Below are 16,023 nucleotides of genomic sequence, written 5' to 3'. Positions count from 1 at the left end.
TTCCTTAGCAGGAGGGCCCACAAGACTGCAGCCTGGCAGCTAGATGGAGGAGGGGAAGGCATTCTCAAGCATTCGGGACTTCTGTTCTGATGTAAAATCATCAGTTGACAAAAAGCTAGAAGTGTTTAGAACATTCCAGGTGCAAAGAGCAGGGAGACCCCTCCAGGCACTTCACAGGCTTAACTAGGTGACAGCCCACCTCCTGTGAGCAGGGACAGGTCCAGGAGCCCACTGGTTCAATGCCCTGAGCTGTGGACATGAATGGCTCTTTGGGAACTACTGCAGCAGAGGCTCAGAGAGGGCAGGGAAATGGCTACACCAGGCAAGCAGTCCGAGTACCAGTCATCTTTTATTGGACGTTAATTCTGAATAAGGATATGAAAGGATTCAAGGGTGCCAAGCAAAGGTGATGGTCAGGAATGCCGCGCATGTGCTTCCACACTGGGCCCTCTTCAGTGGTACTTGCGTAGCCGCTCGTGTTCTGAAGTTAAAAAGGCAAGATGGTAAGTTTCTTTAAAGGTGTAGTGAAAGCGCATGACAGGTGGGGGAGAGAAAGTCATCCCGAGAATTCCTTTCAGGAGATAACCCAGAACCTGCCTGCCAGGGTCTCAGCAGAACAGGCAGATGTGGAGGTAACACCTCAGGAGCCAATCCACTGCCTGGCCAGCCTCTTCCTGGAAGGAACACGCGCTCAGACCCAGTAGCCGAGAGCCTGGCCTCCAGAGCCAACATCACCCTGGCTTTCTGATTGGCAGGGGCTGCCGCAGGCCCTCTGCCACTATCTCCCACCATAAGCTCCTCTCGGGCCTCAGACCTAGGACAAGCTGCCCTTTTCCAGAACACAGCACAGACGCCGGACTGTACCACTCCTGTTTCTCTCTTCGCACTGGCTGCTAGGAACATGAAGCCAAAATTTTCCACCAACCCTCAGCGGAGCCTGCAGCACCTTACAGAATGCTTCCTAAGTACTACCTTTATCTGACTTCGTGTTTGTTTTCCTGTCTTCATTTTTTCTTTGCCACAATTTTCTTGCTTAAAATAGCATCCTCTATACTATATTTTCATAAGTCCCTCCCAATTTTTTAGCTGCCAGAGAATGGACTCGTAAACCTGACAGCGAACCAGTCCCACCCAGCAATGAGAAAACCCAGAGGGTGGGGTGACCAGAGAGACACTCACTGAGTTCCTTATAACAACGAAAGTAGTTGAAGACCACATAAGCTGCCAGCACCATAGAAATCCCAGCGACGCCCCCCTTCTTCACATTGACATACTTGTTGTAATACCGGTAGTAACCTGCAAACACGAGAGGAGGCCACTGTTTGCCGTGAATGCTTAACGTGGTGCAAAGTCGAGTCTTGTCTTACATTCAGGGACCCAGTTCCGTTCTGACTCTTGAAGCCATTCACCCTCAATTCACTGCCTGGTTACGGGAAAGCCCCAGTCCCCCTTGGGTCTTGCCCTGGGAGCCCAGGACTAGGCCCACATGGATCCTACCCTGATGCTTTGGCCTTCACCTTAACAGACCTGGCTCAGCCTGCCAGCCTTTGATCCCACCTCACCCTCATGTCCAGCCCTAGGGATCCCCTTACCATAATTCTGACCAAAAACCCAACCCCAAGTAAAGGCCACATGGCTGAGGCTGGCTAGGTCTCCCCCTGTTGGGGAAGAAGGCTTTGTGCCATCATCTCCACCAGTGAGGAAACAGTTTCTGCCCTCTTTTGGTCTTGTGGCTTGGCTGACAAAGATTGAAATGATTCTAGAAGGCCCTGGTTTATAGCAGTGAGGGAAGCTATGAAGTCAGGGACTGTTGTCACCAACTATGGGGAAAAGGCAGAGAATTCTAATCTAAGGAAAGGCCTCAGAGGGGCCTGAAGCCAGAGATTACACAGCATCTGTGGGTTCATGTGAGTCTCTGATTCCTGGAATGAGGACAGGAACCCCATGGGACTGATGTGACCATGCACAGACCTGAAGGACAGATCATTTCAAACATCCATCCTGGAAGTTTTGCCTGACAGGGGGATGAGCATTACATTATGGTCTAACGTCCACTATGCTTTAAACTCATTCTCCTCTTTAAGACATCTTATGACAAAAATGCGAAGGCAGTGGTACCAATTCCAAGCAGCAGAAAACATTTTCGTGGCTGAAATTAATCTTAGAACCAGCCTGTGACAGGGCCAGTCACCAAACACCGAGCTTCAGGGGCTAACAACCTGACCCTATCCTCCTCTACATACTGGTCTGAGACAAGGCCTTGACTGCTCGATTAGTTCAGAGGAAAGGGAGACCAGAAGACCCAGAAATTTGTTCTTTTTTTACACATGGCTCTGACCTCTTTGAAATGCGCCAGCAATGCCCTTAGGGGTGAAATCCCGCATCAGTATCCAGCTGGGCAGCTCTCCTAGTTTCACATCCAAGAGCTTCTTCTCCTTCAGGGGTACTGAAAAGGAAGAGCAGAAAACACACACTGAAAACCCTCCAGTAAGACAAATAGCATCCTTTTATGTCACTTACTTCAACCATCCATAAGTCACTACACAGGCTGCACACAAGGAATATTACAAATAACTATATCACACGAATTCTCACCGTTTTAAGCCAGAGGGTATGTAAAGTTTTACTAATGATCAAGATTTGAAATAACACCTTACTGGGAAAAACTATGTAAAAACAGAGCCTAAGGGCCATGAGGAATTAAGTAATCAAGTGGAGGACAGAAGAGAAAAATGCCTACAAAACTAATATTTACATGTATTACCTCATTTAATCTTCACAGTAAGTAGCTAATGCCTTTGTTTTACGAGTGGCGGAGACTGACTCAGAGGAGTGAGGCAACTTGGCCAAGTTCACACAGCATGCAGACAGTAGAGGCAGGGCTCAGCCTTAGGTCTGGCTCCCATGCTCCTGCAGACAATCTTACACTTCAAGCATCCTACCTGGGTCCATAATGTTAATATGCCATAATAAAATGTTAAATGTTAAATGCCATAATAAAAACCACCCCACATGATCTAATGGGCCCCAGATAATACTCCAATGAGGCTGGGGACAGAACAGGAAGGGCTCCAGGTTGAGGCCATATCATAATTATCTCGGCTTAAGAGTAGATTAGGAAGGGGACCGGAGGGGGCAGAACTGTGAATGTTCAGATGCTCGTAAGGAGAGAATAGTCTCCTTTCTCATCCTTCCCACAGAGATCAACTTTAAAAGTTGCTGGGCAGGGGTGCCTGGGTGGCTCAGTGGGTTAAAGCCTCTGCTTTTGGCTCAGGTCATGATCCCAGGGTCCTGGGATCGAGCCCCACATCGGGCTCTCTGCTCAGCAGGGAGCCTGCTTCCCCCTCTCTCTCTGCCTGCCTCTTTGCCTACTTGAGATCTCTCTCTGTCAAATAAATTAAAAAAAAAAAAAAAGAAAAAGCTGCTGGGCAGGTACCCTCTTCAAGGCAAGGAGTCAAAGACTATTGTCCTTTCTTAAAGATTACCAACCACAGAAAGACTCAGACCAAATCACTCAAAGAAAGGTTTCTTCTCCATTTTGGGGAACCAAGGAAAGACTAAGGCTCGGTAAGGACCAGCCTCACTGAAGGGAACCCCACAGATCTTCTGACATCTCCCAACACTTAACAAAGGCAGGGGTGGTTGGGCCATGAACAGAAATACACGGCTTTATGGCAGCTTCTCATCTGCTACGGGTCACTTGGAGAACGAAACATTGGCCCAAATGCGCCAGATCCAGTGTTTGTCAAGAGGCCACAAGTGACAGGTGGGGGCACCTAAGACTTGCAGACATCTAGGTTGAGGGTTACGGTTTAGGCTGTGTGTCCCAAATAAACGGGCCTGAATCTTCTATCTAGTCTCAGTCCAACAATACGGAGCACCTACTGTATACCAGGCAGTGGGCTCCACAATGTGGCTACAGCACTGACCGCAGACAGGGGCCTTGTTCTCAGGAGCCAACATTCTATCGCCAGACAACCATCTCACCCACTCATCTTAGCAGGCTCACCACACTTCCGCCAGACCCCTTTCTGCTTCTTTACCTGAGGGCCTTTGTATGTGCCGTGCTCTTAGATCACCGCACAGCCAGCTCAACTTAAATGCCATTCCCTAAAAGGCCTCCTCCTCTGCCCACCTCACCTCAAGCACTAAACATGACTTCCTAAATAACCTCTGAGCTCCAGTTTCCTGGTCTGTGAAATGGCTTACTCCAAGCACTAAATGAGAGTCTATGTAAAAACTTTTGGAACAGCACTCGGAACTGTGAACTATTATATTATTCTTGTTGAAATGTCATTACGGTCTATGTGAAACAAACGAAAAAGACAGAAGTAGACAAAGAAATGGCTCACAAACCAAACTTAAGGACATTTTAAGCAGCAGGATTTTAGGGATTAATTGCATCCTTTAGTTCCTTTACAAACAAAACTGTGATGTGATTAGTGTGGTGCTATTTTTCCACATGAGATAGTCTCAAATGGATTTCGGGATATGTTCCAAATCTCTGCTGGAGAGGTTAGTGTCAATGATAGCAATACCACACAATGATGTCATTAGAGAATGGCCTATACCTTTCTCTGTCACCCTGTCCATGCTATTCTTAGAAAAGTTTAACAAGTACACATTTTTACAGGCCAAGTTTTGTCTTCACTTGGTTCAGAAGGCCGCGGTCCAAGAATAACTATACCATGTTTCTTCTTGAACAAGAACACAGTCAGCACCTTTGCTACAGTCCCGAAGCCTTCTTCCATGCAGTGAGGAGTGCAAACATGTGATTCTAAAACCAACTGGCTTTATATATGGCCACACGGTGGGGAGTGCAGGACAAAAGTATAGATGGAACTAGAAGGGCCGAATGTTGCTAACTGTTGACGCTGGGTAATGAGTCTAAAGTGTTCATTACATTACTGCTTCCCTTCCCTTTGAAATCGTCCATAATAAAAGATTTAAAAATGCTTTTAATCATAGGACTACATTGGGGGAGGTATACAAAAGAAACAGTGTTTTAAGTCAAAGTATTTTTGACTGATAAGGCTGGTAACTAAAAAAAAAAAGAAAAAAAAGGTCACTTCTGATCCCACAAACTTATGAAAACATACTCGGCACTCTCACAATCACATTCAGAGGCTGGCATGGTGCCTTGGCACATCACTGGAGAAAGCAGCCAACAATTTAAAATTCATTTTTCTTTATATTTAGACATATAAAGAGGATTTCCTTAACAAAAACTAAGAAATTTATAAAGACGGGGGAAAAAATTCACACTGGGCCTAAGGAGAGCCAAATACAGCACCATCAAAAAACTCTGAGAGATCATCAGATTGGTCAGAGGCACATCTACCCTTTTTCCAAGACTGTGTCTCTTAATGGAAGACAAAGACCTCAGTCCTGAGCAGCAGAACTGGAACCCTCCCCCCAACACTTCCCACAGTGCCACACATCCCTCCCTCTGCTGGCTCGCTGGTCTGATTTTATGACTTCAAAAAAAGCATACTGCCCACCTATATGGAGAGGCATGAAAATGCTAAGTGTCTTCTGGGTGCTAAATCCAGCCTAGGGGTCGGCCACAGAGTTAAGAGCCTCTATAACATTTTTTTTTTTAATTAAAAAAAAAACATTCTATTTCACACACCATACAAAAACAGATCACAGGAAATCTAACCCATTGGCCACAGTTTGCTGACCCAATCTCATCTACTGCTGTTAATTCATATTTCCATCACTTTACTTGCTAATGAACTAGTGGCTTTATGCTCTGGCGAAAGACACCAGCTAAAAGACTGTTGAGTACTTCAGAGACTGGGAGTTCAACTTCTTCACCTAGGGTGATGCTGAATGGGCCAGCCATGGCATGACCCCGCTCAAAGGTCACAGAGTGGAAGCTGAGATGACAAGTACTCTAACAGCAGGCCAGGCAGTGTTTCAAGAACCTTACACGTACTAAGTTGTTTAATCCTTTGTCCACAGTGCTCATCACTTCTCTCTACTGAAGTGATGCAGAGTTGCAATGCCTCCTTTCACATGTCCTCTTGTTTAAACAACACAACCACGGCTGATTAATATTCTCATGCTCATTTGTTACAAATGGGAAAAACAGCACCATTCTCATCTTTTCTGATCCCCTCTTCATTTCTCCAGGCTGATATTAAGAATATAATAACTGAGGGGCGCCTGGGGGTCTCAGTGGGTTAAGCCTCTGCCTTTGGCTCGGGCCATGGTCTTGGGGTCCTGGGATGGAGCCCCACGGTTGGGCTCTCTGCTCAGCGGGAAGCCTGCTTCCCGCTCTCCCTCTGCCTGCCTCTCTGCCTATTTGTGATCTCTCTGTGTCAAATAAATAAATAAAAATCTTTAAAAAAAAGAATATAGAAATTGGGTAAAACACACGGGTTAATCAAAACTCTGCCTCAGGCAGGCCACACACATTGCTGACCCTTATTTTCAACTTTAATATGGGATCAATGTTCCAGACAGAGGCTTACTGACAAGGCTACTGAGAGAGGCGCTAGGGCTAAAACATGGTTTCCGTACTTAAAAAAAAAAAAAAAAAAGAAGGAACATATATATATATATATATATATATATATATATCAGTGTGCACAGTCCGGTAAGTGTGGATTTACTCACGCATGTCACTGAAAAACCTGCAGATCATAAAGCCATCCTTGCGATTTAAAACTCCGTTTACCACGAGGTCCCAGACTCCTAGGTTTGCATCTCAGCTCAGCCCTCTCACTAGTCGTGACCTTGAGTAAGTCACCTCACCTCTCTAAGCCTATTCAACGCGTATTCCACACAAACGGTCCAACCTGACGTGGTCTCGGGCACCGTCCTAGGCGTTCGCTCCTTCTAGAGCTTAATGTGAGCTTCAGCTTTGTTAAGAAGGGCAGAAGCTGCGCGCAGGGTTCAAATGCAAAGCGCCTGGGCTACGACGGGGTCAATATTATTCAGCAAGGAGGAAGAGTGGCCGGAGGTGGTGCAGTCCCCAGCTCGCAGACGCATCCTCCGGGTGCCCTCACTCCCGCCGCTGCAGCCGAGAGACGCGGGCCCTTGGGCAGGTGGCCTGCGCAGCTGAGTGAGCGAAGGTCGAACGGTGAAAGGCTCTAGACAAAAGGCTCGGCGCACCTCTGGTGAGGCCACAGGGAAGGCCCTGAGCGAAGGGCAGGCGTCTCCGCAGCCCCCTCCCCTCCCAGTGTAGCTCTGAGCCCCGAATCCCGGAACACGGATCCTGCCTTCAACCTTGCAACCTTAACTGGGTACAAGTACTCACCGACTGACGCCATCTTGGAGTCCTGGGTGTACGCTCCGCCGGGCCGCGCAAGGACTCCTGGGTAGGGAGCTGGCGCGCCCGTCGGCGGGGAAGCAGAGGTTTATGGGAAGCAGGTCGCGGCTGCCGGGAGTCTGGAGCTGCAAGTGCACCATATGGGGGAAGGGCAAGTCCCTGGAGGGCAAAGCCCCAAGATTCCGCAGGGGTAGAGGCGGATGGAGACGGAGGGATACGGAGAAGGGGGACCGGCTGGTGATGGTAGGGCTCAGCCTGAGCTTTCCATCCAAGGAGGGAGGAGACTGGAAGGGACCTAAAGATGGGAAGTGAGGAGAAAAAAGCATCCTGGCTTTCTTACTTTTTCGCCTTCAAATTGTTGTGGGAGATTACAGGGGCCTAAGATATATGTCCCAGCTCTGGGCTGGGCTCTGAAGACAGAAAGAAGCAAGACCCTAGGGGTACACAGCTCCAGCCCTTATTTCTTCCACTTTTCCAAACACAATGATGCCTCACCATCATTTTATTTTTTTCTGAAAAGTCCACGATAACCATTCCTGGTTAAGGAGTTCTAACTTGGACAGGACGCTTCTACTCTCTGAACTTCATTCACTTCCTTCTCTAAAGTAGGGGTCCAATGCAGCTGGCACCAGTAGACAGTGGCAGGGGAGCTGCCTGCCTCAGGGAACTCTAGGATTCCACAGTTTTCTTCCCTATTCAAGAAAGAGCCTAAGTGTAAAAAACCAGAAGGATTTGTGGACGTAACTAACTAACTAAATAAATAAATAAAAAGGGATTTGTGGTTATGTGAAAAACCAGGACTGACAACACACTCTGGACTTACCATGCACAGGGTTCCCTAAAACCCATGATTTCTAAGCCTTAGCCATTCACCTTCAAAAGAAAACAGGGACAAGGATCTTGCTGTCCCTGGAGCATGATGTAAACACTCTGGGCTAGAGGCTGAGTGCCATGATCCATGCCCTCGACAAGAGGGCTGCAATTTTCTCCCTTCATAGGTCCATCAAGAAACTGGACTCTGCACTGGGGCAGAGTACACTTTGTTGATATTTGCTTCCTCATAAAAGTTTAATTCATTTGAAATACCTTTTCTTGGGACACCTGGGTGGTGAGTCAGTTAAGCATCTGCCTGCAGCTCAGGTCATGATCCTGGGGTCCTGGGATCAAGTCCCACATTGGGCTCCTTGCTCAGCAGGGAGCCTGCTTTCCCCGCCACCTCTCTCTGCCTGCCTCTCTGCCTACTTGCAATCTCTGTCTGTCACATAAATAAATAAAATCTAAAAAACAAAACAAAATAAAACAAACCCATGCTCTCTGAGGTGGCTTTGGATGACATGTTCATGAGTTGCTGGAAAATTACTTCTCCAGTCCTGGTAAATTCAACAACTTGTCACCAGCAATGGATAGGGGTGTGGGGGTAGGAGGCATCATTACCCATTAACACGTGTTCTTTTGTTTTTTCTTTCTGGTTTTTGGGTTTTTTAGAGAGGGAAGGGCAGAGGGAAAGGGAGACAGAGAATCCTAAGCAGGCTCCATGCCAGCATGGAGCCTGATGTGGGGCTGGATCTCACGACCCTGAGATCATGACCTAAGCTGAAATCAAGAGTCGGACACTTAACCAGTGGAGCTACCCAGTAGCCCCTCTCTTAAAAGGCACAAAGATTAGAAATGAAATTTATACAATAAGTCATGAAGACAAAATGAGAGATGAGGGAACATAAAAATAAGTTGTAAAAGGTGGTGAAAAAATTAAAAATGGGAATCAACAAAAATATAGCACATTATAAAGAGAATTTAAGAGAGTGTTGTAGACAAGGAATGATGTTGAAAACACAACCGAAAAGCAAGAAAAGTGGTACAAAATATCATATTTTTAAATGATGAAGGGAACAATAAAGGTAATGGGGAAGAAAGGTGTGAATGTGTATAAAAATGGAGAAATGTGGGCACCTGGGTGGCTCAGTTGGTTAAGAGACTGCCTTCGGCTCAGGTCATGATCCTGGAATCCCAAGATTGAGTTCCGCATCGGGCTCCCTGCTGGGTAGGGAGTCTGCTTCTCCCTCTCCCACTCCCCCTACTTATGTTCCCTCTCTCTGTCTCTGTCTGTCAAATAAATAAAATCTTTAGGGGCACCTGAGTGGCTCAATGGGTTAAGCCTTTACCTTTGGCTCAGGTCATGATCTCAGGGTTCTGGGATCCAGCCCCTCATCAGGCTCTCTGCTCAGCAGGGAGCCTGCTTCACCCCCCCCATCCTCACCTCTCTGCCTACTTGTGATCTCTGTATGTCAAATAAATAAATAAACTCTTAAAAAAATAAATAAAATCTTTAAAAATATATATTTGTGGGACGCCTGGGTGGCTCAGTGGATTAAAGCCTCTGCCTTGGGTTCAGGTCATGATCCCAGAGTCCTGGGATTGAGCCCCGCATTGGGCTCTCTGCTCAGCAGGGAGCCTGCTTCCCCCTCTCTCTCTGCCTGCCTCTCTGCCTACTTGTGATCTCTGTATGTCAAATAAATAAATAAAATCTTTAAAATATATATATATATATATATATTTGTTTATTTGAGAGAAAGAACATACACGAGAGAGTGGGGGAGGGGCAGAGGGAGAAAATCTTCAAGCACTCTCCCCACCCACTGCCCCCCAAACCTGCCCCAGTACAGAACCCAAAGAGGTGCTCAACCTCTCCATACTGAGATCATGACCTGAGCTGAAACAAGAGTCGGGTGCTCAACAAATGAGCCACCCAGATGCCCCTCAACACATGAATTTTTAGAAGATACAAACATATAGTCCATCACAGAAACCTAAAGAAGTGATGTAAATAGAATTAAATGGTAATTCTCCAGAAGAATCTGTCCCTGTCACTCTCAGCTCAAGGGCAGAGGAAACTCACCGAGCTGAGTTTGCTGGCCCCAGGATGCTGGTGATCGGAATTGACAGGCTGCGTGTTTAGGAGGGGGGATGACTGGATCTAAGGTTATAGGGACCTGGTGAAGTGATCTCATTTCATACTAGAATGTGATTGTCAAGTCACCCACAAGAGCCCTGACACTTCCCAGTGTGGACATTTTTGAAAAAAGTTTTCAAAACTATCAAAGAGTGTACTTTCTCGGGGAATTAGTGCTGAGAAATCGATTGGGACATTTTCCAGATGTGATGTTTGTGTTAACAGAACTCTACATGTGAGAGTTGGAGTTGGATACTGTAAAGTTGTTTTTTTTCTTTTTAAGATTTTATTTATTTGACAGAGAGAGTGAGAGCACAAGCTGGGAGACAGGGGAAGATGGAGAAGCAGGCTCCCAGGGAGCCCAGCACAAGGACTCGATCTCAGGACCCCAAGATCATGACCTGAGCCAAAGGCAGCCGCTTAACCAACTGAGCCATTCAGGTGCTCTGGGTCCTATAAATTTAATTCTGTACTGGGGAAGCAATCATTATGTAGTAATTGAGATAATTAAGATACTGGCATAGTGCCTTCGATGGAACACGACGCAATATTTAAAGTTGTGATTGAAAGGATTAGGCAAACGGAAGATGTAATACTTAAGTAAAATAGATTCTGAAATGGTATTTATATCTATCTATCTATCTATTTGTTTAACTAATTTATTTATTTTAAAAGTAGGCTCCACACCCAACATGGGGCTTGAACTCACAACCCGGAGATCAAGAGTCCCATGCTCCAGTGACTGACCCAGCCAGGTGCCCCAAAATGGTACTTATTATTTTTAAATAATTATTTAAGACAAAATTTTTACAAGTGGATAATATCTGAAGGGAATGTTAAAATATCCTCGTTAAATGATGGCGCTTTGGTGTTTTCTTCATTTAAAATTTTCTTTTAGTAGGTTATATTTTTAGGATCCCCAACAGTTCTGTACAAACTCTGGGCTCCCCACCAATCTGGCAGTGTGTTGCTCTGACCCTAAACTGCATATCAAAGGTTTTGAGAACTGAAGTAGAGTAAGCAACTACCCAGGTCCCAGACCAACCTGTGTGTGGTGTACACGCAGGACAAATCCAAAAAAAACACTGCAGAGTGTTGGACAAAATCCAACTCATGATAAAACCTCTCAGTAAACTAGGAACAGGGTGAAACTTTCTAAACTTGAATAAAACTATGTATAAAAAATTCTCCAGCCGGGGTGCCTGGGTGGCTCAGTGGGTTAAGCCTCTACCTTCAACTCAGGTCATGATCCCAGGGTCCTGGGATCGAGCCCCGCATCGGGCTCTCTGCTTGGTAGGGAGCCTGCTTCCCCCTCTCTCTCTGCCTGCCTCTCTGCCTACTTGTGATCTCTGTCTGTTAAATAAATAAATAAAATCTTTAAAAAAAAAAAGAATTAAAAAAATTCTCCAGCCAACATCATATTCAATGAAGGGAAACTAGAACATTTCCCACTAAGATCAGGAACAAGGCAAGAATGTCCCCTCACCACTCCCTTTCAACATGGCACCAGAAGTCCTTGTTAATGCAATAAGGCAAGGTGTACGACTTTGGAAGAAAGATGTAAAACTGTCATTACTCGCAGATGACGTGATTACCTAGAAATTCAGAAAGAATCAACAACATTCATGGAACTAGTAAGTGATTAGTAGTAAGGTCGCAGGTACAAGGTTAATATACAAAGGTCAGCAGCTTTCCTATACAATGAACCAACTGTGTTTGAAATTAAAAACACAGTATCATTTTAAATTAACACCCAAAACTATTAAATACCTAGGTATACATCTAACAAAATATGTACAAGATCTATAGGAGAAAACTTCAAAGCCCTCCCTCATATGGTTGGGGATTATCCCTAAAAGGACGCCTTGTCTTAGAGAGCACATGTTTGTACAAGTAGACCGGTGGAACGGGCGATCTCTCTCTCTCTTTTTTTTTTTTTCCTGCACATGGATTATTTTTGACAGACCTATAACATTGAATTAGTTTAAGATATACAATAAAATGATTTGATATATGTATATATCATGGAAGGATAGTCCACTCTTTTATACATATAAATTTTCATCAATTCCCCACAGAGCTGCTTAGTGCCAGCTCCGCCCAACGATCTGTGATGAGCTATGAAGTGTAATTGTCAGGAACAATCTTGAGACTTCCCACGATGAAAAGCACAGAACTTTGCGATAAAAACGCAGTTCTTACCTCATGGCTAGTTTTCCTTGGTCCCTGGGTTCTGAAAACGTATTAGTAGTGTCTGCAGGGGAACGCACTTGAAGCTGTTCCTGTCCTGCGGAGTACAAGTATCTCTGGAATAAGGGGCACCCCCCACCCCGTTCATTAACTGAAACCTTGGCTTTTTTATGTATAAAATCCAGGCTTCTGGCCCTCAGCCCTCCACCCGAGGGAGTGGTCATCACGCGCTCGCCTCCGGACTCTGGGGCCTTCCAGGCTCCGGAGGTCTGCACGGTGGGCTCGGGCGACGCTTGGGTCCCCCACGCGTGCCAGGTGGCGGGGTGGAGCCGGGGAAGAGGAGGAGGGGACGCAGCGGCCACCAGCCGCTCCTTTCCTCGCGCTGGTGAGCCGCGCGCGCAGCGGTCTCCAGGCCCTGCTTTCCAATTCACGCGAGCCAGCAGCTCCAGAGCCTCGCCAGAAGACAAGCGCTGTTCGCCTCCAGGCTCTCCCCTCCAAGCTGCGACCTTGGATCAGACCGTCGGACCTGGCGTGGCACCCGCTGAGGACAAACCAATCAACTCTGTGAAAGAGACGAGGACTCCCAAGGGAGAGTAGGGAGGACAACAAGTCGCGCCCTGCGTTAGGTCGGGAAGCTCTGTCGGGTTCCTGCGCCACTGGTGGGGGCTCAGATGCCACCAAGGAAAGTCCATTCCCGGAGGACGGGAATTATAGACCTCGGTGCAAGAGCAAGGGTCTCCCCCGACTCCGGATGCTTGGGATCAGCAGGCCAAAACTGGAGGTAAGCTCTGTCTAAGCCTCAGTTATACCCCCAGACACCGTCCTGGGTCAACAAGCGCCCGAAGCGAAAATTGAAATGAACTTTGAAGAGAGTGCAGGACACACGAAACCATTTCCATGCAGAAGAGGAAGGGATCCAGGAGGTTCGCCTGGAGGACTCCACCCATCGCTCCCGCTCACGCCCGCAGGAGCTCGGCTGGGGTTGCCTGGGAGGAGCCGAGCGGAGCCGGACGCGGCTGCTGATGGGGCTAGCGCCTGGCTGGGGGCGCGCTCCCACCCGAGGACTGCGGGGATCTGCTCCCGGGAGGCCCGGCGCAAGGGAGGGGAGGGTGGAAGAGAACTTGGCTGCCGCCCTCCGCCTGGGGGAGAGTGTACAGCCCCGAACTTGGGTGTTCGCCGCACCAAGGCGCAGCCGGTTACCTCTCTCCCTTTCCCAGATGCGGGGCGGACAGGGGAGCAGACTGTCACCTGTGGGCCCAAATCGCCCCAGTTGAGGATGAGAAGGAAGTACCGCTGCGAAGGGAACAAGCGCACAGGGGCGCAGCGACAGTTGCCTTCGCACCCGCTGGTCTTGAAATCTTTTTCTTTTAAGTTTATTTATGTGTTTGTGTGTTTGTGATCTCTACACCCAAGTGGGGCTGGAACTCACGATCCCCGAGATCAAGAGTCGCATGCTTCTCTGACTGAGCGGGCCAGGCGCCCCTGCTCTTGGAGTCTTGAAGGGTGCACTAGGGGGGGCACTGCGGGAAAACCGCCAAGGAGCAAGGAAGGTGAAGGCCACTGCACTGGCTGTCGGTGGCAGGATCCTGAGGCCCGTTGAGTTCCCTCAGGTGTCCGTGCTGCCCGCATCCTCCTCTGGGCGGGGAAGGGGGAGCAGGAGCCCGGAGGTTAGGACTAGAAAGAGGCAGAACTCTGATGGAGGTCCAGAGAGTCCTGAACTGCAAATCGGCTGTCTAGTCTCGATTTTCCCGCCAAGGATGACTTCTCTGTGAGAGTCAGGTGGGGATGGGGACTAACACCAAGTCCCATTGTAACCTGTCCCGAGCCTCAGCTGAGGACTGCGGGGTGGGGTAGGGGATAAAAGCCCAGGTCACCAGAGCCTGTACTGGACACAGTCTTGCCGCCCAGCCAAGGCCCTCCAGGTTCTGTCCTGTTGGTCCCTTCTTTTCTGGAGCCCTTTAAAACTGACTCTACAGAGGGGACCACTCTGGCCCGTTGCTCCTCTTCTGAGTCTCAGGCACAGACTTTGGGTTCCATCTTCTCACTCCGGTGTATTTCCTCTACCCTTGAGGAAGCCAAAGAAAAATCGGGGAAACACCACGCTGAGCCCCACTGGCTTTGGAAGGAAATACCAGCTGGTGGAGTAGTGACAACAGGAAGGGCATCACCAGCATGAAGACCAGTATGAGCCAATGACCCAGCATTATGTGACATCTCAGAAAACTTGGCTGACAAGGGAAACTGAAGCCAGGTTACGAAAGTGCTGTCCGCAGTAGTCTGTTTGGAGAACACCAGAGTGAGAAAGATGCAGACCTCTTCCCGATCCAGAGAATAGGAGGGGTCAGGTGGGCAAGGGGCTGGATGGACCTTGAAGAGGTTGAATCATGACAGGTCCTCGCTGCATGTGGCATAAACGGAGAGGAAAGTGTAGGTAGAATCTTATAACAACAACAACAAAAAATCAGAGCCCTAATGAGCACTGTGGTTAGACGTTCTGGGTCTGCAAGAGGAGGAGAAAGAAAAAGAAAGGAAATGCTACGTACTCAGGCTCATGCAGCATCTCTCCTTCTCCATCAAAGCTGATGAATGTGGGGTGCCTAGGTGGCTCAGTCTTTAAGTGGCTGCCTTCGGCTCAGGACCTGCTCCCAGGGTCCTGGGATAGAGCCCTGAGTTGGGCTCCCTGCTCAGTGGGGAAGCCTGTTTCTCCCTCTCCCACTTCCCCTGCTTCTGTTCCCTCTCTGTCAAATAAATACATAAAATCTTAAAAAAGATAAAGTAAGCTTGTATTGAATTCCCAGAAAACTCCTGAAAATTGATCCCAAAGTCTTCAAGACCCATAGACACTGCCCTTCCCTAAGGGAGAATATCTAGTTTTTCATGTAAACTATGAAAACCTAAAGCCCACTTCATACATCAAGGTGAAAGACTGGATGCTTTCCCCATAAAATCAGGAACAAGGCAAGATGACTTGTCCTGGCATGTAAGCATCAAGGTCAGTCTGAGTTCTTGGTGGGGGCATGGCAATGGTTGGGCTATGGGTCTGGAGGTCCCTACTTCAATGACATTTTAGGACAGGGTGTACATTTTAAATCTGAGCGATATTCAAATCGTGTCATGTCTGTTCCAAAAATCCTTCCAAAAACTCACCCATAGGTGCAGGCACCAAGCTGCTTGGCACATGGCAGAGCCCAGCCTTCCCAGGCCAGGCCCAGGAAGGTACTGTGGTTTTGTTCCAATAAAAATACAGTTTTGGGGGGTGACTGGGTGGCTCAGTGGGTTAAAACCTCTGCCTTCAACTCAGGTCATGGTCCCAGAGTCCTGGGATGGAGCCCTGCATTGAGCCATCGGGGTCTCTGCTTGGTGAGGAACCTGCTTCCCCTTCTCTCTCTGCCTGCCTCTCTGCCTACTTCTGATCTCTCTCCATCAAATAAATAAATAAATAAATATTTATTTATTTATTTTAAAAATGCAGTTTTTTGAGAAACCAATGGTAGCAGTTTTCCATTGTGATGGTTAGTAAAAGAGAATTTTTTTGTTTTAACACATTTGCCCTTTTCCCTCTTCTTTTAATGTAAGGCTACTGGAGAATGAAAGAAAGAGTATT

General features: G+C 47.6%; 1 protein-coding gene across 1 annotated transcript; it reads right to left on the bottom strand.

The window, feature by feature from the left end:
- Positions 1–330: 330 nt before the first annotated feature.
- Positions 331–7,371, bottom strand: ATP5MF (ATP synthase membrane subunit f). The gene is made up of 4 exons (XM_032872656.1): positions 7,268–7,371; positions 2,339–2,446; positions 1,180–1,296; positions 331–481 (listed from the first exon to the last, which is right to left on the bottom strand). Exons 1-4 carry the CDS (start codon positions 7,278–7,280, stop codon positions 453–455), a joined length of 267 nt encoding a protein of 88 aa, XP_032728547.1. The 5' UTR covers positions 7,281–7,371; the 3' UTR covers positions 331–452.
- Between the last annotated feature and the right edge of the window lie 8,652 nt (positions 7,372–16,023).

This window comes from Lontra canadensis, unplaced genomic scaffold, assembly GCF_010015895.1.
Source record: "Lontra canadensis isolate GAN:19392208 unplaced genomic scaffold, GSC_riverotter_1.0 scaffold45, whole genome shotgun sequence".
Classification (NCBI taxonomy): Eukaryota; Metazoa; Chordata; class Mammalia; order Carnivora; family Mustelidae; genus Lontra; species Lontra canadensis.
Note: the sequence above shows the minus strand (reverse complement) of the source record. Positions and strands in the feature narration are given on the sequence as shown.

What these genes read in the sequence shown, in the direction of transcription:
- ATP5MF (XM_032872656.1), bottom strand. An exon ending in TGCTGGCGCATTTCAAAGAG is followed by an intron (nt 1,297 to 2,338) that starts GTCAGAGCCATG and finishes TCGTGTTTGCAG; the next exon opens with GTTACTACCGGTATTACAAC. An exon ending in TCGTTGTTATAAGGAACTCA is followed by an intron (nt 482 to 1,179) that starts GTGAGTGTCTCT and finishes TTTTAACTTCAG; the next exon opens with AACACGAGCGGCTACGCAAG.